The sequence below is a fragment of the Melanotaenia boesemani genome, chromosome 17, assembly GCF_017639745.1.
Source record: "Melanotaenia boesemani isolate fMelBoe1 chromosome 17, fMelBoe1.pri, whole genome shotgun sequence".
In the NCBI taxonomy this organism is placed as follows: domain Eukaryota; kingdom Metazoa; phylum Chordata; class Actinopteri; order Atheriniformes; family Melanotaeniidae; genus Melanotaenia; species Melanotaenia boesemani.
In genome coordinates this window covers 30,683,822-30,706,143 of record NC_055698.1, presented here as the reverse complement: position 1 = coordinate 30,706,143, position 22,322 = coordinate 30,683,822, and the positions used below count along the sequence as shown (strand labels likewise).

General features: G+C 41.8%; 1 protein-coding gene across 1 annotated transcript; it reads left to right on the top strand.

Moving 5' to 3' along the window:
• Positions 1 to 210: 210 nt before the first annotated feature.
• Positions 211 to 19,290, top strand: ak2 (adenylate kinase 2). The gene is made up of 7 exons (XM_042011676.1): positions 211 to 403; positions 4,984 to 5,109; positions 5,396 to 5,506; positions 7,731 to 7,825; positions 9,951 to 10,023; positions 12,342 to 12,561; positions 19,043 to 19,290. Exons 1-7 carry the CDS (start codon positions 305 to 307, stop codon positions 19,048 to 19,050), a joined length of 732 nt encoding a protein of 243 aa, XP_041867610.1. The 5' UTR covers positions 211 to 304; the 3' UTR covers positions 19,051 to 19,290.
• Positions 19,291 to 22,322: the final 3,032 nt, after the last annotated feature.

The window sequence follows — 22,322 nt, the reverse complement described above, 5'->3', positions numbered from 1 at the left end:
TGGTTGATGCCTTTTTTGAGCTGAAATGGGTAACGAAAAAATTTTTTAACATACTGAACCTAAGCCACGCTCAGAAGTAAGTCGTTACAAAGCGAGATTTCATCCAATCAATTTGCACAACCATTAGCTGATTAGAATGCCGACCAATCAAGTAAGTGTTCTCTGAGAAGTGGGCGGGTTTAAACCCATGTAGTCACAAGGAGGCGGTGGCCTTTCCTTTCCTGGCCAACTTGGCAGAAGTGTCAGCAGGACATAAGTGACAGATCAGTAAAGTTTCTGTCCTGGTGTCCCCTCCATTCCTGATATGGCCCCCAGCGTGCAGTTGAAGGAGGCTATAGCCGATGCGCATGACGGCATCCGTGCCATTCTGCTTGGACCTCCCGGAGCCGGGAAGGGGACTCAGGTGAGAGTCGGATCCACCGGCGGAGCTAGCAGAGCTAATGTTAGCTGTTAGCCGTTAGCTTGGAGAAGCGGCGCATGGTCGATATAAGTGAAAGCTAATGCTAACGTTAGCTTATCTGACAGTATCTAATCCCAGGTGTTATCAGAGAGAGTATCAGTAGGATTGTCCCTCGGTATACTGGTTCATCTGGACTATATTTCTTGTTCTTTTATTGGTCAGTGTCATTATTAAGTTACTTTAATAACTTCTTTAAAACTTGATATACTAAAAATGTTTTTATTTATCAAAAGATCAACATTTAAACTGTTTTAGCTAGCCAGGTTATCAGATATCAACTTTAAACTAGCTCATGCCCGTTATATTGAGTTTTTGTAAAGTGTTGCATAAAAAGTCTGTAATGGGGCTGTACACAAGATACAAAAACCTTAAAATATATTTATCAGACAAATGAGCAGATACTCCAATAAACTTTTTAAGTGTATGTAGTAATATTTATCTGATTACAAGGAGGGTACAAACAAATTGGCATGTTGAATATTTCAAGATGTTACAACTCTGAGGTTATAACGTGAAAAGAAAAAGGTTTTGTTCCTTTTATAAAACAAAACAATATGGAAATATTATTTTATTAGTAGTTTTTAATTTAATAGGACCACAGGCTGGGGTCTGGGTGGTTTTAATCACCAGCTGCAGGGCTGTCCTGTCTTAAATATTTCACATCTTAAATTAGTTTGTTTTATACCGTATGTGCAGAAGTCGTGAGCCATGTCTCATTTTTTAGATATGGCCATGAAACGAATTATGGAAAATGTGTAACCGTACAAAGAAACCCAGTTAATAAACTAAAGCCAAAGTTTGTTCAGTGCTAAAGAGCTTGAAAGTGAGTATTTGATCTGAACAGCTTTAGCCATGCACAGCAAATAAAATGAATGAAAAATACTTTATTTTTTCCCAGTGGAAAATGACATGATGTGGTCAAAAATAAAAATGCAACAGAGCTTCAAATGTAGGGAAAACTCAAGCCAACCAGGATCTCCTGGTGAAATAAAACCAGAGTTACTGGTCTTCTAATGTTAAACCTGGGGCAACATTGTTGGAGTATTTTTCCGTCATTCAGATTTGTGTTGAAACCTTGAGTTGTTTCTAAACTGTTAAAGGCTCAGTGACCTTTTACTGGTCATTTCTCTGCAGCAAGCATCATTGTGTAACACATACAAGAGATTTCTGCTTCAGCTTTCTTAAACATGTTTTTCTTTTTTTATTTTGTCTTTTGTGAACTGAAGATTTAAAATGTGAGAAGTTTAATGTGGTTAGAATATTTAACTATCCTCAACATATTTTACTGGCTGAGAGAGATTAATCTAGAAAATGTCTAGTACATTAAAATAAGTCAAAGATGTAAGTTACAAATACATCTTAAAGATGCTTCTTCCTCATTCACCGTGAGTGGATGTAGCCTTGATTGATTTCACCATCGTTCATTGGGTGTTTAGACTCTGACCACAACACCCTCCCAATGGTGGGTCGTCATTGGTGGCCAGATCACTGCCCATCTTTTTCTGGTTTCCATCTTATCTCCCCTCTTCGGTTCCATAACAAACAAGAGGCTCTCTCTGCTGCCTCCCCCATCCTTCGAGCTGCTGTCTTCCTCTCTTTCCCTGTTACTCCTACAGCTGTGAGCGTTCTCCATAATGGCTATGCAGGGAATCCTCTGCAGCCGACCTCGACTGGGAACTGTCATGCTTTCCATCCTTTTCCCTTACACCCATTCAGAAAGACCTGGTATTGAGCACATTTCCTTTTGAAGGCCACTTCACATCCCTCTTCTCATGGGACTGTAAGTTCTATGAGGATGATCTGTTTCACCTCTTCGGGCCACAGCACCACATCCGGCCTCAGAGTTGTCTGGACATTCTAAAGGGAATTGCAGCTTCCTCCCGAGTCAGCCTTCGATTCCCACGATCAGGCTTCTTGCAGCAGGCCGGTTCTTGATGCTGCTGTGGTTGCTGGCTTTTCCCCTGCAAACTAGATGTTATTACCATAATCTGTAGTATTTCATGTTGTTCCCGTCCAAATGCTACCTTGTAAATTTTAGTGTATATCCGTTTATCTGACATGTTTTCTGTTGATAAACTTATACCCAAAGTAAACAGAAACTAACTTTTCTCAGTGTTTCTGATGTTTATTTGACACTTGCTGAGTTTTTGTTTAGAATTCATTTTTCACTGGTTAAAAAATTCCCACTAACATTTATTTTGAGTGCAGTGGGAAAGATTTCAGTGTCCAGTCCCAAATAACTGCAGTTTGGCTGCGTTCATACTGCAGGTCTTTATGCTCAAATGTGGGGTTTTTGTGCAGAAATATATTTTTTTGTTTTTTTGTTTTGTTTTTGTGTGTTTGTTCACATTATAGTTTAAATGCAACCTCTATCACACTTTTTTGCGAACCATCTACGGCCCGTATGCACAAAGGGAGACGTGACGTCAACACGCTGTATTTATGGAAATAAATATGGATGCTATGCTTATCAGCACGTGTGAAATTAAATACGTTGTGCAGTTGGAGGCAAAAAATGCTGATGTATAAAATTTTCCGTCCATTGTTTACATCTGGTTCAGAATTGAGACGTCTGTCACGCTTCAAAAGTGTGAAACTCGGATCAAATGCAACTTGACAAAAGTTGGATATTTATCCGATTTTGTACCACATGTGAAAATGGCCTGGGTCAGATTTGAAAAATCAGATTTGTGCTGTTCAAACTCAATAAAAAGGTCAGAGTTGAGCCACATGAGGGCAAAGAAGTCTGATTTGAGTCACTTCAGCTTGCAGTGTGAACAGAGCCTTATTTAAAAAAAAAAATGGACAGGACAGTGTTTAAACATTTTTTTCCGACTCTAATTGCACAATAACTTAAAACTCATACACACAAACAAGTTTAACATCCGTATTTACCTTTTGTAAGCACAGCTTGTCATACGTGTAACAACATGCCTTCTTCTGCGCATGCAGGTCACTTCAGGGCCGTGTGCAGTTCACACTGCAGTTTCCTTCATTTCCTGGACTGTGATTGGTCTATTAGAGGTGTTGATCATGAACGTCAGCCAGTGGGTTGCTATCTTTTTATCAGTGAAGTAGTGTTTAAAGTTCACGTTCAGAGTTCATCATTTCAGTTTTGACTGGACTTGAGGAAATAAAAATTTTGTGTCTAAAATCATTTATGCTAGACCTTAACTTTTATTACAGTAAGTGGATATGCACAGATGTGTGGGAGAGGACAAAACCTTTTTCCCATAAAGAATCATAAGCACACCAGGCTACTGATGTGCACGCTGCATCTGCTGCGCTTCTTTTCATTTGCAGAACTGCAGCAGTGTTGCCACGGAGCATTTCTGGTTTGCTGTGCTTGAGTGTGCAGTGCATCGTGGGTAACGTGGTGTGAAGTAGTTGTTGGGGAAATGTAGGCAGTGACTCATAATCTAAATAACTTCGTTTAAGTTCTTTATTTGCAGAATGCAGATGCGTTTGGTTCAGTTCAACGTTCACAGAAAAACTGATTTTGTTCTATGAACACATTCTTTTAAACTCCTTCGTGAACAACACGTGAAGTATAATTAGTTTTCTAGTCTGGTACCTGAGAAAGGGTAAATGGTACATTTGAGCACATTAAGGTGCTTCTGCCTGGACATACCTAAAACATCAGTAAACTGCTCAGCTTCACCTTTTTTAGCTTCTGTGTTTTAAACATCACTTTACCGGTTCCTAAATTAATTGTGCTGCTAGCTTTATGAGTCAAAGGTTATTTTTACTTTGAATATAGTGGGTCTTTTCCCCCCAGGTGGCGATAAAAAAAAAGTTAAGTTTCTAATGTTCCAAGTTGAATTTACTCCCAGCACAGCAACACGTATTGTGATTCTGATCTGTCTGTAGTAACCTCACGTCTCTGCTTTCTTTTGAGACCATGATCATACATACAGTCCTTGTAGTTTATTTTTGGTACGTCATTGTGGACCGGAGCAGATCGATCTTCATCATCTCTTTGTGGTGAAGAGGTGAACCTGACCATAGGACAGCTGACACCTCGCATGATAAACTATCTAAATGATCTTATAAAGTTGTGATCAGAGAGAGTGGGCCGGCACTGAGTCCAGGATGTGACATCCCTGTAAGTGGTCTCAACTTCCAGGCTTGTTCCAGCATTACTGGATGAGAATTCATCAGAGCTCAGAGAAACCCCATACTACTGACAACGAATGGATTTAATCAGCTTGTTTTCACACATTTACTTGTACATTAAACTGTTTTCAGACACTATTTTTGGTGAAGGAAAACCTCTGGGGCCTATGGCTGCTAAATTATGTAAGAGCTGGCTTAACATGCAGTTTTATAACAATATAGTTTTGAAAATAAAAAGATTTTGTGTAGCTTCAACCAGATACATGTCTGCTGGTCTCTGTCAAAGTGCACAAACTATTGAGTTTTTGTCGAGGATTTTCTGTACAGAACTGGGAACATAAAAGTTTAAATGGTTGTGAATGTTAACTGCAGACATTTTAAACATGGTTGTCCTCTGCCTTTTGCAGGCCCCTCGGTTAGCAGAGAAGTACTGTGTTTGCCACCTGGCCACTGGAGACATGCTGAGAGCCATGGTGGCTTCAGGCTCCGAGCTCGGCAAGAGGCTGAAGGAGACGATGGATTCTGGCAAGCTGGTAACACTTCTGTTCCTTTGCTTTGTTTTTCTTTCCTCTTTGTCCCAGCTGAGACTGTTTACAGCTCTTTATGCTCCATCTCTTGTGATGTCTCGTGTTTTTTTCTTGTTGTTTTTCCCTGAGGTCTTCACAATGTCCTCTAGTCTTCAAGTTTGCTTTAAAAAGACTTTAGTGCTGTCATGAGCAAGAAGTAAGAAGGTTGAAAATCTGGGCCTGCACATGATCACATCAGTGTCAGGTAAAGCTGCAGGATGAAGTGGTGAGTTAGGTTTCTTTTGTCTTGCAGGTCAGTGATGAGATGGTTGTGGAGCTGATAGAGAAGAACCTGGACACTCCTCCCTGCAGGAACGGGTTTCTATTGGACGGATTTCCCCGAACAGTAAAACAAGCAGAGATGGTGAGGATTTAATTTATTGCTTTTACTTGCTTTCACATCAGCTAAATAAATCAACTCTGAGGAGATTAAATGTAGTGAAAGGGAGTTTAACAGTGTGAAATATGGCATTTCTTAACCAGCTTTAGGGTAGGTAGTTTAGGTGTAATGTGTTTAGTTTTTTTTCCAAGAAACATCCTGGTTTGTTAAATACTTTGTACCCACAACCATTTTATCCACCTTCCTATTTACACTTACCATCCACTTTCTCCGGTCCACCTCTAGTACTGGGTTGGATCCCTTTTTCCTCCAGAACTGCCTTAATTCTTGGTGTCATGGCTCCAATAAGGTGATGAAACCTTCCTCAGAGGGTTTGCTCCATATTGACATTAAGGCTACAACAATTAGTCGACGTCCACAATAAAAATTGTTGACAGTAAATTTACCCGTCGACTATTGTCGGCAAAAACAAACCTACAGAGTGAGACATCGTCTTCTTCTCTTTCTCTGCTGAGAGCTGCACATGCACACTAAAGTCCTCCAGGGGAAAAATATGGCGGCGGACCAGGTAGCAAAACGACGGCAGAAGATGTCAAAAGTCTGAAATAACATCATGTTAAACTTACAAAATAAATTAAATACATGTGAGATTTGTAAAGCGGACCTTGCGTACCACAGAAGTACGTCTACAATTCTCAACACTTAAAGAGGAGGAACGTTGGACTTGCATAACAACCTCATGCAAGATTTAAAACTAAATCGAATAGTCGTTGCTGTAGGTTTGTCGGCTGCATCCATGATGAGAATCTCCCGTTCCACCACATCCCAAAGCTGCTCTACTGGACTGAGATCTGGTGGCTGTGGAGGTCGTTGGAGTCCAGTGAACTCATCGTCATGTTCTAGAAAGCAGCATTAATGGAAACTTTTCCCCTTCTTAAAAGACTTTATTCCAAAATGAATAAACACAGTTTTCTTTCCACAAACATTTGAAATCTCAGCACACAAGGGCCCTCATTTATCAAGTGAATTTATGACGGACGTGTGTGTGCACGACCACACAAAGTTTGGCATTTATCAGTTTGGACGTGAGTGTAGTGTAAGATCAAACCTCACGACAGGTCTGAGGTGGGGTATGGAAGTTTGGATTAGTCAGTGTGGATTAGCCGTACAGCACAGCAGACCCTGAAAATAGCATCTCATCACCATCACCTGCCACAGAGCAGGAGCGCAGGTTCAACAGTGCGTGCACACATGCCACGGTGGAGGCTGCTTGGGGTTGCTGAAGGGCAGGTGGATGTGTGTCGGACCAGTAGGGGGAAGCTGCTGTTCTCTCCGGAGAAAGTCTGAGACATGATTCTGTCCTGTGAAGCCCTGCACACCATGCTCTGGCTAATGGAGCCTTCGGATGCCCCGGCACAGCCAGAGGAGCAGAAGCCTCTTCCATGTAACGTTTTTAGTTCACGCCTTCGGCTCCGGTTTTTAGGCTTCCAAACGGCACCTCTCTATTCTTTTCCACCTCATAAATTAGGCTTTCCATCTCAACCTCCTAAAAGTTTCTTCCTTTGGCAGAGCGGCTCCTCTCCATGGTTTGACCTCACTGGGCGAGGCCTCTGCACCACGAATAATGAAGGGCATAACTTAAATAAATAATGATGGATTTCATCCGCCGCGTTTATTAAGGCCCGATCATTCGTACGCTGGGATCAGTCAGATACGAACGTTTCATGAAGCACATGTGGATCCAAGCGTAAGATCATTCCTGCGATCAGATATGCTCATTGAACTTTGTACTTCAGTCCAAGATGCTCCGTAGTCATTTTCAGTGGTGATTTGTGCTTTTAGTTTTGTTCCGAGTTCTTCCAGTCGTCCACTGTTTGTTCCAACCATGTTTAACAGACGTACCACCACCTGTTGACGACACTGTGCAGTCTAGTTTTTGTTTTAGTTTCCTAACCAGTTAATGGAAACTAATCCAACGCCCAATTTTCTCTGAAACTGAAACCCTCCTTCAAGTTTACTTTTCACCTTACGCACAAACATTCCATTTAACAGAATAAAAATGTAGAATTCAGAACTGAAAAAAGCTTCCGTGAGGACAGACAGCTCAGAAAACCAGCAACCTTTTTTGCTAAAATATGCTCAGTTATTCTTAATGTAGTAAATTACAGAAACAGACCTGACTCTGGCAGAGTTTTGAGCTCATAAATGTGAATCACGCTGCATGTGTAACATCCTCTTTGTCCTTCAGCTGGACGGCTTGTTGGAAAAGAGAGACGAGAAGCTGGACTCTGTCATCGAGTTTGCAGTCAATGATTCTCTGCTGGTCCGTAGGATCTGTGGCAGGTAAGAGAGAACCCCTCATTAAAGAACAGATGATCCAATCAGGCATGTAGGCTGTGGACGGTGGCGGTTTATGATTGTTCATGTTTGTCCTTCACTTTTTACCAAGAGGCTCCTTATTCTGTCTGCATCTTAAATCCATCAGGACAGGTAGATTGATTCATGTGGACAGAAGCGTCTGCAGCAGGGAGATAATGTTGGAGAGAAGTGGAGCATGAAAACGTGCCATTAACAGAGAAGGTGGCCTGAAGGGGTTTAAACATACTGCTGCAGGAAGGTTGCAGATTGAGTCCTTAATAAAGTTGAGCTGATTTTAAAGTGCTAAATATCAAAGCTACTCTATGTCTGCTTGTTCTGTTTTAGCTGCTATGGCTCTTTTCTAAATCTCCAGGATGACATGCACAGAAGAAAAACAAAAGCTAAACTATTTAATTTCAGTCTTTCCTCATTAGTGCTACTGGTGTTCGCAACCTGTCTGCATGTGAGCTAGCAGGTGAACACAGCAGAGCCGTTAACAAGTGTCAGATATTTATTCCTAATTCAAATAGTGGGTTTTAGACTTGGTTGTCTGGACTAAAAAAATGTCTTAAACTATTCAAGATGTTGCTCCACCTCTGCTTCATGTCACACTAGAAATGTATTTTCAGTATATCAACATTAGCGATGATCAGTCCCTCCAGGAATTTATTTGGGATCAAAACTCTGAACGCAAATTTTGTCCAATCACAGCAACTTTGATGCAGCTCCTGTGTGTTAACCAATGTACATACAAACATCAATTTTACTTCCTGAATATGGACATGCAGACTTGAGGGAAATGTTGGATCTGGTGTTTAAAATCACTGCCGTACATGACACTTTACAGCAGGGATCCTCAATCCTGGTCCTCTGGGACCGGCGTCCTGCAGGTTTTAGAAGTTTCCCTGCTGTAACACACCTGACTCAGACTTGTGCAGAGCTTGATGTCTAGCTTACTCTTGTTGACTCCTTGCCTCCGTTGATAATGTCCTCTAGGGTTTTTGTGCTGAGTCAGTCATGGTGCGTTGATATCCAGTTGCTGGTGTGACGTTGTGGCAGCTCTAATGTGACGCTCTGGGCTGGAAAAAAGCTGTGACTTGAGTTATCTGCAGGGCAACAACGGTTCCAGGAACATGCATAATAAATGTTGTGCCATCAAAACGAGTCGGTTTTAAGGTTGGAAACTGATGTACGGTTGCTTTAAATTAGCATGCAGCGCAACACGTTATCGTATATTCCATCTTAAAATCTCCACTGATAAATATTTTGGTAATGAACACAGTTCAGCCTACATAATGTTTTTTATACATGCAGGGAAAAATGAAGCTAAAGAACTGCATCTTTTTTTCCCCTTTTTGTAGAATCAAGTGTTTTCCTGGATGGTGGTAGGGAGTTTGAAGTGGTACTACCCACTTCTGTTTCATTGTTTAAATGCAATTTTAAAGCTGAGCTAAAAAAGAAAAACTAATTTTCCAGACAACAGGCAGCTTTTTCCTGCTAAACTCCACTCAGGTGTGTGTGATCAGTTTAGCTTGTACTACAAATGAACTTCACCTGGAAGCCAGAATAGATATCAACATACTCATATGAAAGTGTCTGTTTATAGAAGCTGTAATTAAAACCACAGCGCAGATGTTAAAGATCGACAGCTGGTTTTGTCGCATTGGCTTTTAATAACCCACCTCCATCTCTGCGTCAGTTTTCCTGATCCACCTACACCAAAAGATCTCCAGACAACTTTCTGTCTCACCAGCTTTTCAGCCTCCATAAGCTGAATATTAAAACATTTCATGTTGTGTGTTGGCTCTGACCTACAAATTCAACCAGCAGATGTTTATTTAAAGTGTTATCAAATCTTTTATTGCTGCCCCCTTTTTCACACTTTAAAAAATAAATATGTGGAAGATAAATCTTTTTATCTGTGGGGGTCCTTTGTGAGGGGGACGATGCCGGCTGCTGCCTTTTCAGGCTCAAGTAGGACAAGGGCATCATGTGGGATGTGAAAAGGACAGTAAAGTAGTCAGTGAGTCACTGTTGCTGTGAAACCTTCCTCTGTTGTCGTCCTCTCATCTAACTGTGGCTTGACACCATCTTCCCTCCGTCTCCCCAGACTAATTCATCAGCCCAGCGGTCGCTCCTACCACGAGGAGTTTAACCCCCCCAAAGAGCCCATGAAGGATGATGTAAGTAGTTTCACTTTCAGCCTATGAAAGCCCGTTTCTAGCTTTACTGCCTCCTACATAAAACCACCAGCAGTGTGGAAAGTCTTCACCAGCCTGCTTGTGGTTAATATGGTTTCAGTGTAAACGCTTTGCTGTGGTGTTGCCAGGCGTACACGCTGCCCCAGCGCTTCAGGACCACTGAAACAGACTTTTAAAAAGCTGCTGACCCAGTTTCATGTAGAAAACAGACATATGGTAGAAAAACAGAAATGACTAATAGAGAAAGACTGGAAACTGTCTGAGTATCTTTTTTTTTTTTTGTTTTATTTTTTACATTAGACCTGCACACTTATCTGATTCCATCCTTCTTTAGATTCATGTTCCCATTTTCCTTTCCCCTCTGAGGATGTATTATGTTCTAAATGTGTTTGGTCTGTCATTTACTGAAGGGTGTTAGGTTATCTCTGTTTGACATTTTAACCTGGGGCCTGACAAACCTTCTTCCACCTTTTACAAAGTGAATCTTCCTACAGAACCAGCTGTTGTTCAGTACTGTTGCTCAAAGGCAGGGGCATCATCGAGAAGAGTAAGACGTCTGTCACCAGTCAGTAACGCCTGATAGTCACAAGATTTGATGCTAGTCTCTTTTTTTCAGAGTTGCTAGAGGGGTCTGAAAACTCGCTAAGATGCTAAATGTGTCTGCAGCAGTGGCGAAGGATCTACTTCTGTAATTCACCTTAAGAAGCGCCCGGTTGTTCCTGTCAAGCATTTGCCTTTTAAAAGTTGTGTGATCTCTCTCTGAGCCGTCGTTCTTTTACTTTACTTGTTTATAAGACAGGGACAGAGCATATTAAAAACAAAGGAACACTTGTAAATATTCCAGATTTAGCCAAAGGGCTGGTTTTCATCTGTTGTCCTTGGCCAGGCTCTCTGGAGTAAGGAAAAAGAAAACTAATTAAAAAACAATTATCCAGCTTCAATTTAAAAATATTCATCAGTGAGATAAAACTGTGATAAAACAAACAAATCATGACATTAATACAGTCTACACACCATAGAGACAAAGCAACAAAATCACAAAGTAAAACAACATAACCAGAAAACAGGAATATAAATATCCATTGGTCTTAAAATCTTAAAATAATTAATAAGCTAAAACTAATCAAAAGGTGATAAAGCAAAGACACAATTAGTAATAACATTATTAAAATCTATACATACAAACATCCGGTCTCTGTTGAACATGGTGGTGCCCACAGTGTTAGCTTTGTTTTGGAGCCAGCCCCTAGTGGATGAGGGGGGAACTGCAATTTTTTGCACTTCGCATAAGCTTCACATTTCACCGGCAGAGGTTGCTGCTTGAGCTACATCCACAAAATTAAATGGGAGTTTTTGGGAGAAATCTGTTAATCCAATTTCTCATAACCGGATAATGACAGTTATCTAATAAAGCATATCAGATTATGCTGTCTGCATGACCACTTGAATAATCTGGTAACCCCAGAAATCGGGTAGCGATCAGATTTTTGTTGTGCTGTAAATGGGCTCGTTCATTCCTTTCCACCAGAGATGGAGGGTAGACTTGAGGGGCGAAGAGGCGAAGTGAGAAATGTTAAAGAAAATGAGATGTCCTCGCTTCAGAGCGTTAACTACAAACCCAATTCCAAAGCAGCAGAGCTACATGGTCTTCTGCTGCTTCGTCTGTGTTTTCACTTCAACCTAAATGTTAAAATACATGCAGCTTTGTTCTGCTGAGGTCAGGAAATAGCTAATCATGTTCAATAATTTCTCACATTTCTCTTATGGTCTTCACTACATTAATGTTGGATTATTGCTACTTGTTTGATGTGCATCTATAAAGCAGAAACGACATCTCTGCTCATGAATCGAGGACTTATGTGAGCAGTACAGTGCAACAGGACTCTGGTTCTGGGATCAAATGTACATAAATTTCTGCTGCACACGCAACAGAATTTGGCCATTTCATGCTTTTCTTTCACCAAATTTAAAATGTATCTACACCTCATCTCAGCAAAGTCAGAACTGCCGCTGATACAGATCCAACCTTTTAATGTGTTTTATTCTTTGTGTACATGTGCAGCTTCTGTCTGGAAACAATGACGTACAACATCCAGCTTAGACAAGAACAGCAGCAGTTTGAGAGAACGGAGGGATAAAGTGTCGGCGAATGAAACCAAGATGAGGTCATTGTAGCGGACCTAAAGAAGTGACCTAATTTTATCCATGAAACATTGAACCTGTTTTTATCTCCTAGGTAACCTCATCTTCTTTCCTGTTGTGTCATCTTACTACTTCTCTCTCCTTTTGTCTGCGCTCAGGTTACGGGTGAGCCGCTCATCCGCCGCAGCGACGACAACGAGACGACGCTGCTTTCCCGCCTGGACGCCTACCACCGGCAGACGGCCCCTCTGGTGCAGTACTACAGCGCCAAGGGCCTCCACACGGCCGTCGACGCCGCCCAGAACCCAAACGTCGTCTTTGCCTCCATCGTAGCCGCCTTCTCCGCCACCACAGACATCCCGGCTCGCGCCACCGCCTGTAAAGACCGAGCGCTCTTCCTTTACACTCTATTCCCACCTGTCTCCCTTCAGCTGGCTCTTTCTTCCTCAGTGAGGAGATTATTCAAGAGTTGTCGTGTCAGAGTGGCAACAAGATGCGACTTTAGTGGTATTCTAGGAAAATGGCGGGATTCAAGCAGCCTGACCGCCGGCCATAGATTATATTTTTGTTTTTCCTCTAGTTGAGTGAGGATCTGAAGTAGGACTGATTGATCGGAACGGAGTTGCTGCCTCTGACTGAAGAGGAAAAAGATGTTCTGACTTTTTGAAAAGACCATCTGCACGTTTCCATAGAAACCAAGCAGAAATATTAATTGTTGCATATTGTTTGCCGTCGCTAGACATGGTTACTCTTGTTTAATCAATCATTTTCCCTCTTTTCTTCATAAGTCTTGTTTCTTGTCTTAAGGCTGGATCACCATTTTCCTTTCCAGCCATACTGCTCCTCCTCTTCCTCCTCCTCTTCCTCCTGCTACCACTTACCCAAGCACGGAAAATGGCATTTTTGGTGACTTAAGTCCATTTACACCTGGTATTTAATATTCGCCACTTCATGCATGAACGAAACTTCCTGTGTTCGGACTGTGTTTACTGTATTTTACCAGGACGTAGAACCACTGAGAGGAAGTCCCAGCAGAAACTCTGCTGCTGGGGCAGCGAGGAGGACCGTTCTCATGCTCGTAGAAACTATAAAGCAAAGATTTTCTTAAGTTGCACAACAGAAAAAAATTCAATTAAAACTACATTTTGTCCCTGAGGGGCAATTTATGGCAGACAGTTGTTTTGAAGTTTCATATGATGGTGGTTGGTCTGATCCCGCTTGCTGACCTGCAGTCAGCTGTTGTGGTCCTAAATGTTTTCCTCAGCAAATACGCTAAAAGAAAGCCTGAACCTCGTCCTTCGTTCACCTTTCTTAGCTCCTTTTTTTTTTTTTTTTTTTGATTAAGTTTGTAGAAGTAAAACACGTTTGCAGCAGTGCCGACTTAAAAGTGATAAATAGAAGTTTGCAACGCTGGACCCACCAATCAGCTCTTTAGCACATAGCCCCGCCCCCCAAGATTTATTGGGAACCGGAAAAGTCCTACCCCTCCACTAAGTGCTCTTTGAAGATGAAGGCAAGTTTTTTGTTTGGTTTTTTTTGTTTGTTTTTTTTTACCTGGTAATGTCTGTAGAAATTAGCTTTTTTATTTTAAAAAATGCTTTAATAAAAAAAGTTCCTTCAGTGGAAAAATGTCAGGTTTCCACAGACTGGTTTAGATCAGAGTGCATGGTTTCACCAGCAGGTGGTGGTAGAAAAAAAACACAAGCCATCTTCACCACACATGAGAGAGAAATGAAAAAGAGGCTTGAAGAATGTCTCAGCTGGATATGTTGTGATTATTAAGTTCAGATTAAGTCTCTTCCCTGGAAGTGGAAACCGTTAAATGAAATGCTGAATGGAGGGTTCCTCTGGGTCAGAGAGGGGTCTTCTTCAAGCTGAGGAGTTTAGGTATTCTGGGGCATTTATTGGAATTTATTTTTTATTTTTGCTGCTGAAGCTTGTGGTTTATTATTGCTCATATTTACCAAACTGTTGGTGATTCTGTGCAGCTTAAACCGAGCAGTTTCCAGGTTGTGGAGGGAGGTGCTGGTTTCTTGTTTACATGTGTGATGGTGTGACTGAATATGACTCAACCCAAACTAAACGAGCAACAGGACCAACTTTAAACAGCTGAAATTAGTCATTTCTAACAGTATTTATTATGATGTGTAAGAGACTTCGTCGTACCAACCTGCTCTGAGCTTCACTCATTAGCTGTCAGTTCACCACAGATAAAAAGCTGCTTCACATGTTTGTCCAACAATATCTGGAGTCAGATATTTTTAACTAAAGCTGCTCCAGTGCTTTATTTAGAAACAGTTTTCTGGGTTTAGACAACCAAAGCACTAGCTTTCTTCAAAGAAACTAGTGTTTAGTCTCCTCTTTTCTTCTGAAGCTTCCTAACTGAACCTGGAAGTGTTAGTGGAGGCCATAATAAGACCTGCCTGAATTCCCTTAACACCATTCAGCTTCAGTTGGTGTAGGGAATGTTGGACCATCCTTTTATATGAGGAAGGGAGAAACTTGACGTTGGATTTTTTACATTTAGTCATAGTTAATGATGACAGAATAAGGGACATCTTTTACATTTGTGGTCTTTGCTTTAATTAAATTTCCAACCTTTTTAATGATTCATTACTTAAGATGATTTTCCATGTGTAATGTGGTTTACATGTTAAGGTGATGAGAACATATTCTACACCAAATCAGCTGTCGGTAACATCTGGAGCATCTGTGAACAAATGTATCTTGTCTTGTGGATAATAAGGCTACAGTTTAATCTATCAAAAAGAAATAAATCCAATATCGATTTATAGATTTCCGTTAACTTGACGCTACTCTCGCGTGACACAACTGGTTTCCTGCGTTTCCCTCCGTCCAAAATCAGCTTCTCTTGTCGAGATCATGTCACATTCAGATGTTTTCATTCACCAGTGTGGATTACATCCATCTATAAGTCTTTTGTGACTTATTACCGCTCACATTAGCAACTAACCCTCATATTAGCTGCTAATGCTAACGGGCGCCGTCGCGTTCAACAGGAAGTGATGTCACCACGCACGTAGTTTAAAATAAATCCAATATGGTCAATAAAAATCACATTTCCTCTAGAACATGTTTACACTTCGAACTTTTATCAAACAGTAAAACAGTCTGATGTTATTTATCTGATTTTTATTTTATCTGGTGTTACATAATTAGCTGTAAATGAATCGATGTCGAATCGGATTTAATGGAATGGAAACTTGTGAATCAAATTGATGTAGGAAATTAGTGACGATACCCAGCCCTTGTGGACAAACTACAGCAGATGACTCTGTTTAGAGCCAGCAGCGATATTTTTTTCTTCAGCGCCACCATATTAAGCGTCCTACAATATGAAGGTCCAGTTTGGCCTCGGTCCAGCCCGGGATAGTCCCGGATACCGAATCGTAGTTTTATGCATTCTTGGTGCTCTTAAGCATGTTTTTAGCTAAGGTGGTTCAGTAAATTACTGTTGCTGCCTCTGGTGACAACTTTATCTGGACATTTTTTTCAGTAAGTAGTTGTTGTGTCCATGTCATTTTAACAGATTCACCACCTCCTCCCACTGCTACACCTTCACTTTCTGGACTTTTAACATCCATTTTCACTGCTCAACATCTCCAGTAATAAAGCTGCTCTGCTCTGTGCTTGGTTGTGCAGTAGTGAAAAAGTTCCCCTTCAAACAGCTTCCTGCTGCACCACATTCCTAATGTTTGAACCGAAAATTGAAAATTAATTTAACAAAAGAACAAAACCGGTTTTTGGTATTTTCTGGTGTACCACCAAGCACTAGTGTAAACACCACTGACTCTGTGGGACGCCGTTGATGTATTTCGGGACCCGTTTGTCAAGTTTAACTGTTGCGGACCAAACAAACTAAAAAAATGAATTTGAATCTGTCAGACCATTAACCTCTGACTGCTGCTTGTGTAAATAATCAGGAAAAAACCATGAATGCCAACTTTAAAGGTCCTGTGTTTGTTTAAAGTGGCTCTAATTTGCTCATTTGAGGACATTTTAATATGTAAGTTCACAAGGGCAGGAATCAGTCCAGCATTTTTCACAAACCCCTCTATTCTTTTTATCGATCTTCTCCATAAGCCCTCAAGCACTGGCTTGGTGAGCCCCAGCCAGCGCACCCTCTCCTGAAGAACCATGAGGCCCATGGCTCTCCCCGTGGCTTGTATCGCCACTCTATGGAGGCGGAGGACGTGGTCAGTTACGACACAGATTTCCTCTCAGAGGGAGTGTCTGGTTTAGTCGTCATATCCTCTTCTAGTTCAACTTCGTAGGCCATGAGGATGGAAGAGGCATTAAGGGCTCTGGCAGACAGCACAGCCGGACTGGAAGTGGTCTGCTTTGAAGGAGAGGGATGCGGCTGCAGACGACAGCAAAGCCTTCGGGTGAAGATGGTTTGCTATGAGTGGCTCTATGGTTGGTATCTGGCGTATGCCATGTGTGTCCATCCCCTCACAATGCAACAGGGAGCCTTCCATGATGGAATGTCTCGCTGTATGGTTTGGTTTTCCACGTTGCTGTGTTCTCGTCGAGCAGTTCCGGGAAAATTGGCAATCTCTGTTTCCCTTGTCTTTTTAGCCTTAGGCAATTCCTTGCGGTCAAACTGAGATTTTGCAACCTCCACCTAAACAGCAGGCCACGGGATGTTCAGCCGGGTGGCTGCATGCATGCACATGTCCTGCATATCAAAATCCAGGGGAGACGGTATAGTAGGCTTGTCATCGATTCCTGCAACCGGCTTTGCAGCTCCGCAGGTGTAGAGGGAAGACTCCTCCTCATCGTCATCCAATAACAGGAGCTCCGAGTCGGCTGACTCTGCTCATCGTAGCCCTCCCCTTCCAGGACCGTGCAAGAGGTGGCAGTGTCCCCCCACACATCATCCATCTCGAGCAGAGGAAACATGGCAGAGTCTGGCTGGGAGTCTACATCTGCCCAGCTTGGACCAGGTGTAGCTACCAAGTCCTCACACCTATCCACTTCAGGGGCAGCCACTTCACACATCACTAGGTCTCCACCCGACAGGATAGCCTGGCGAGCTAGCCTGTGGCGGCGCAGTGGATGCCCTCATCCATGGAGGCTGTAGCAGCCTTGGCGTGAGCTCAGCCTAGACGCGTCACACACACAGGATCGGTGTGCCATGTGGATATTTTATTCCCGTAGGGGCAAAGCTTGGGGTTTACACCAGGGTTAACAGCTGTAGCCATGTTTAGCTATGATGCTGTCAGAGCTAGCCTGCTACTTAGCCCTCTTTGAAGCTTGTGTAGCTTAAAACGTAATCCATTGGGGAGTTATTCCCTGATTAGCCGTAAGAAGTACATGACAGTGGAGCTACTCCTTTTGGTATTGCTACCTGTTAGCAAAGTGTTGCCACTTCGTTTGGAGAAATATTGCTATTTCTTTTCGGTGGAAGTATTGCTACTGTGCCCCTGTATAAGCTGCTGAAAAGTATTGCTACTCCTCATGAGCCTATCAGCAACTGTATTGATGGGAACAAGTGGCCGGGGCCCGAGTTGTGCACCCAGTCGGTGGACAGTTTAGCTTAGTGCCCAGGATACAATTTTCAGAAGGCTTCTGTGAGAAGTGAGAAGAGGTTTTTGAATGACTGATGCGATGTCAGCCCTATACATCAGGGCTCGGCGCTCCACCGGACGTATACGTACGTCACCAGTGCCAGCCACTCAGGGCTGGCGTAATGACATTTGAGCTTCGTTCCCCATAGTTAGACACAAAACGAATGCTATGAAAGAGACCAGACAGCTTATACAGGTTTACTTACAGCTTGTGGCTCAGGATCGGAAACACGGTCCTTGATTGTGGGAACAGACCCTCCTTTCAGCCAGAGCCTGGTAGCAAATCCTTCGTTGTACCGGTTCTTATTCATCCAGCAGTTTTTGGAGAGGTGCCGGTCACAAATGCAAACATTGGTGCAACTCTGGCTGGCTCCCAAAAACAAACTCCATCCATTGCTGTCTAACCGTTGTTTCCTTCAGGAATTTGAACACAGCCGAAGACGCAGTTCTGGTGTGACATGTTGACCCAGAAACGTTGCTGTGTCTTCCACCTACAATGAAGAGTGAAGGTGGGTCGTGTACAACCTGGAGAAGATGACGAATCACTGAGTTTTTCTTTGTGTTAAAATAAGTTAATTTATTTTTCAGCATTTCAAGAATTATATGTATATAAAGTAAGAAAACTTAAGTTTTCTGTGTTTATCATTAAGTTTATTTGTAAGATAATTCATCATTTCCAGAGGTCAGGAAGTTAAACTGTGAGTGAAGTTTTGTGTAGTTTATGTTCAGATCTTATTCTCTCAGCTTGAAAAGACACATCAAAGTTTGACGGATCAGAGAGACAAACTGAGGGACGTCGGCTACTCTGAGAAAAGGCTGTGTTGGATTCAGACTTGTGTTTCTGCAGCTCTCCAGCTGTTTTGTTGTTAGTTGAAGGGTGATATCGTGTGAATCTTCTGTAGAAACGAAGAATTCCTGCAGCATCAGTCTTTGTCTGAGGAAGGTGGCTAATTGTTCTGTTTCTAATCCAGTTTTCATTCAGTTCTGAGTGTGTTTTGTTCCACGCACTGATAAGATTGGCATTTACTGCAGCAGTGGGAGTTCTGAGGAAAGCCGGCACATCTTCAGTATCTTCCTGTGATACTGAGCTGTGATGGATTCATCTTTGACTTCTCATCAATCTCTTCAGTGCTTGTTGCATGTTGACCATAAAACTCCTCTTTTAATAATACATCTGTTCTGTCAGGCTGTTTTTCATTGAAACAAAAGCAGATGTTCAGGACAATCAGGATCTAATCATTTCTTCTTCCCCTCCTCTTGTCTTGCAGCTGGTTGAATCCTGAGCTACTTCGCTTCTGCTGAGCCAAAAAATTGGAGGTGACAGAAAAACCAGGAGGGGAGCTCCTTCAACTTTACAAGTTATGGTTGCAGTGCTGTCAGATTCTGTCTCATTGGCACATTTTTATTCCCAGTAGAGTAAAAGGAATAGACGGAGTAAGACGGGAATAACAAAGCCATCTTGTTGTATTCCTCACATTTCCCTGTCAATAAATCTCTTGCTTTTCTACAATCATCACATTTTGTTTCATTTTCTTTCACTGAATCTCCAGCAGTAAAAATTACAAGATCCAGTTTAGTTTTTTCATACCTAACTTAATCTTACTAGAAATATAAGCTGATCGTATGATTTCAGCTTTTTGCTGCGTTAAACCGGACAAATGCAGAGATGGGTTGATTTTTAATGTGTTTGTCTTTTTCCAGTTTGTTTTTCAGTTTAGAAAAAGCTAAAATGTTCTTGCAGGGCGGAGCTAACGTGGGGTCACCACCTCTGAAATCTAATTGGTCATCCCACCTCAGGTGATTGACAGGTCACAGCAGGAGGTTTGAAATGTCTTTCCAGACCTGCATGGACAACCAATATTACTATGCCAGTTTCCTAATTATTCATTCCTCTTAAAAAATATTGTCACATGGCTGCACATCTCTAGAAGAGATTTAGTCTCTGTGCTATTACCCTGATGTTAGCTTGAAGCTACATAGTTATGCTAATCTAGTTAGCACGAGCTTAGTTTAAGATAATGTGAGGAATCCATGTCATGTTTAGTTTTTCCGGGAGTGTATTTAGGGACTACACATCAACTCTGATAATAAAGATTCTCACATTGGAGCTGAAAGACTAAGCTAGCGCTACATGATCCAGTTTAATTTAAACAGGAGGTTAGCAAAGCTGCTAGCAGTCAAAGCATGAAAATGTGGAAAGTTTTTATCCTTTAACTAGTCTGATTTTGTGTAGGAAAATACAAGAATGAAGAGAAAGGGAAATGTTTATTTATTTTATTTATTTATATGTTATATACCCCAGCCTCGGAGTCGCCTTCTCTGAAAGCTCCTGACATGAAGCTAGCCACACCGGGATCCAGTCTACCACCACCACCAAATGGTAAACCAGAACTGATCCCTCTTCCACCACATCAAGCTCCACATACTGGACCAAAAACAACCAACTTACCTTCTATGGTCCTTTGTGAACTTGTTGCAAATATATTTACTCAGTGATCCAGATTATTAATATAAAGATGTTTTAATTCTCACATTTCTCTAATTTGACCACATAAAAGTCTAACTTCACTGGTTCCATGTCAGCAAGGTCACTGCCACACTGACCTTCTCTTTCATTGGGCAAATTGGATTTGATTTTCCAACACAATAATGTGGCATTGTTGCAGGGTAGAGTATTAAAATTACCCTAAATGTATTCAAAAGTTTAATTTTGTGATTCGAGCCTTTCTCCCTCACTTTATCCTCATTTTATTTCTATTACTAGTTCTGCTGCAAAACCCACACAGACACATGCCAGCAGTAAAGACAAAACTTTATCTTCCCTGTGATTAAATATTAACAGCCACCCTGAGCATGCAGCTCTCCATCCTGAGATGTGAGGTGTGATTTTTGTGGCAGCATTTTTGTTTTAAAGGTTTTGAATGTTGCAAGGAGATTCATTTTAGCAGTTCTGAGTGCAGCAGTGTGTTCTGTGACCTAAAATTCTGGAAACATCTTTGATAGTAAATCATCTTGCAGGGAAAGTGATCCATCACAGCCCACGTTTCCCACATCCTGAGGTTAAAACTGAGACTCGGGATGTGTAAGAGTAATGTGCAAAAAGCGTTCAAATCCATGGCATAAACTCCAGGTGCTGGACAAAATATTCCTTAAAAGCAAAGTTTGCACTCTACAAAGAATGCTCATCCTGGACTTAGAACTTAGTTTTTTTTATTTTACTCTTTAAGAAGTACGCAGCTACACTATCGGTCATAAATTTGGGAACATTTACTCATTGGATTTAATGCGAAAGTGAACTTAAGTGACCGCATTGTAAAGAGACAATATCTTAAATAGATTAACTGACCATGGTGGTCACTAGTACCATGTTGGACCCCTTTTTTCTTTCAGAAATGCCTTAATTCTTGGTAAAGTAGATTCATTGAGGTGTTGGAAACAACCTCATCAACCACGTCCCAAAGCTGCTCTACTGGACTGAGATCTGGTCTTGCTTTTAATCATTTTAATGTAATTTATTATTTTATTGTGATTATGTGTCGATGCCTTTCACTATTCTAAATATCTATAATGTCTTTGTTTTATTTAAAGCACTTTGAATTGTCCTGTACATGAAATGTGCTATACAAATAAACTGCCTTGCCTTGGTGGCTGTGGAGGCCGTTGGAGTCCAGTGAACTCATCGTCATGTTCTAGAAAGCAGGTGGAGATGATCTGAGCTTTGTGACATGGTGCATTATCCTGCTGGAAGTAGCATCAGAAGATGCTCCACTGTGGTCATAAAGGGATGGACATGGTCAGCAACAATACTCAGGTAGGCTGTGCTGGTTAAACCAGGCCACGTTGGTACTAAGGGGCCCAAAGTGGGCCAAGAAGATCTCCCCCCACCATTACACCAGCAGCAGCCTGAAGCGTTGATCCAAGGCAGGATGGATCCATGTTTTCATGATGTTTCCAGCAGATTCTGAGCCGAGCATCTGAATGTGGAGCTGAAATGGAGACTCATCAGACCAGCAACGTTTCTCCATCTTCTATTGTCCAGTTTTGGTGAGTGTGTGTGAATTGTAGCCTCAGTTTCCTGTTCTTAGCTGGCAGGAGGCACCCGGTGTGTCTTCTGCTGCTGTAGCCCATCTGCTTCAAGGTTGGACGTGTTGTGTGTTCAGAGATGCTGTTCTGCAGATCTTGGTAGGAACCGGTGCTGATTGGACTTCCTGTTGTCTTTCTATCATCTCCAACCAGTCTGTCCATTCTCCTCTGACCTCTGACATCAACCAGACATTCTGGTCCAGACAACTGCTGCTCGCTGGATGTTTTCTCTTCTTCAGAACATTCTCTGGAAACCCTGGAGATGGTTGTGTGTGAAAATCCCAGTAAATACTCAGACCAACAACCATGACATGTTAAAAGTTACTTAAATCCCTTTTCTTCCTCATTCTGATGTTCAGTTTGAACTTCAGCAAGTCGTCTTCATCATGTCTACGTGACTACATGCTGCCCTGTGATTGGCTGATTTGTGTTGACAAGCAGTTGAACAGGTGGAGCTGATAAAGT

Bases quoted from the DNA above. Each gene is read 5' to 3' on its own strand.
- ak2 (XM_042011676.1), top strand. From the start codon at position 305: ATGGCCCCCAGCGTGCAGTTGAAGGAGGCTATAGCCGATGCGCATGAC. The intron at 404-4,983 runs GTGAGAGTCGGA...TGCCTTTTGCAG, and splicing joins GAGCCGGGAAGGGGACTCAG to GCCCCTCGGTTAGCAGAGAA. The intron at 5,507-7,730 runs GTGAGGATTTAA...TTTGTCCTTCAG, and splicing joins CAGTAAAACAAGCAGAGATG to CTGGACGGCTTGTTGGAAAA.